Raw genomic sequence first — 1165 nt, 5'->3', positions numbered from 1 at the left:
GACGTAGGGGTCTTTACAAAATTCTCACAACGCTAATTCAGTACCAATCCAATAGTCAGATTGCACAATGGTTATAAGGAGTCGATCATAGTCCAAAATTTTACCCATATGGAATATTACATGTAGACATTTTAAATTTGGACGCATGCCTTCATGTGTTTAAAAGTTCGCGTCTTTGGTTAAGCGCCTTCTTATCCTGGAACAAGATATTCATTTTTTCCAATAAACAAAGATCACATTTCAATGGTCTCTTATGTGCCTAGATTAATTTATATAACAATGAATGAAATAAACTTGAAGTACATACTGGTCGGATGGAAGACACCTTAATGATATATTCAAAGACTTACTTTATACTCTGTACTTGTGGATTTATACAACTTCAAGGCTTCTTTATAGAGCTTGTGTTCTTCAATAAACTGCAGACATTCATTCCAATGATCAGAACCTAAAAAAAAAATTTTTTTTTATGAGAAACACATGTAAAACAAAACGAAAGAAAAAGAAAACTGAATTCTTGTTCAATGTAACAATATAATGAAGCAAACAAAACCTCACTGTTTTCACAGAATCAAGTGAAGTAGAGGACTATGACTGGTTCTAGTGACTCACTTTGGCATGGCTTCTTCCATGGTTGGATACCCTTAATAACAACACTTACTTCATAGTGTATGTTGGGTGTCTTTTGTGTGGAACCAGCACTAATAAGGTCACCTTGTAACTTGCAGGACTAAAAAGCCCGCACAAGACTAATAAAAAAAAAACCCTTGGAATTGATATCATCATCATCGTTTAACGTCCGCTTTCCATGCTAGCATGGGTTGGACGATTTGACTGAGGACTGGTGAAACCGGATGGCAACACCAGGCTCCAATCTAAATTTGGCAGAGTTTCTACAGCTGGATGCCCTTCCTAACGCCAACCACTCAGAGAGTGTAGTAAGTGCTTTTACGTGTCACCTGCATGAAGGCCAGTCAGGCGATACTGGCAACGGCCACGCTCGAAATGGTGTCTTTTATGTGCCACCCGCACAAGCCAGTCCAGGGGCACTGGCAACGATGAAATGTAAAATTATTATGATGATTGTGTAGATAGGCACAGGAGTGGCTGTGTGGTAAGTAGCTTGCTTACCAACCACATGGTTCCAGGGTTCAGTCCCACTGTG

The 1165-nt window shown here is 39.2% G+C and overlaps 1 protein-coding gene across 1 annotated transcript in view; it reads right to left on the bottom strand.

Annotated features, from left to right (window-relative positions):
* LOC106875593 (putative elongator complex protein 1) overlaps positions 1–1165 on the bottom strand; it is a 64369-nt gene that overhangs the window by 19726 nt on the left and 43478 nt on the right. Inside the window, exon 25 of the mRNA XM_014923810.2 lies at positions 351–448. Coding sequence (XP_014779296.1) covers positions 351–448 — 98 coding nt within the window. The remainder of the gene's footprint in view (positions 1–350; positions 449–1165) is intronic.

The sequence above is a fragment of the Octopus bimaculoides genome, chromosome 3, assembly GCF_001194135.2.
Source record: "Octopus bimaculoides isolate UCB-OBI-ISO-001 chromosome 3, ASM119413v2, whole genome shotgun sequence".
NCBI classification, from domain to species: domain Eukaryota; kingdom Metazoa; phylum Mollusca; class Cephalopoda; order Octopoda; family Octopodidae; genus Octopus; species Octopus bimaculoides.
Note: the sequence above shows the minus strand (reverse complement) of the source record. Positions and strands in the feature narration are given on the sequence as shown.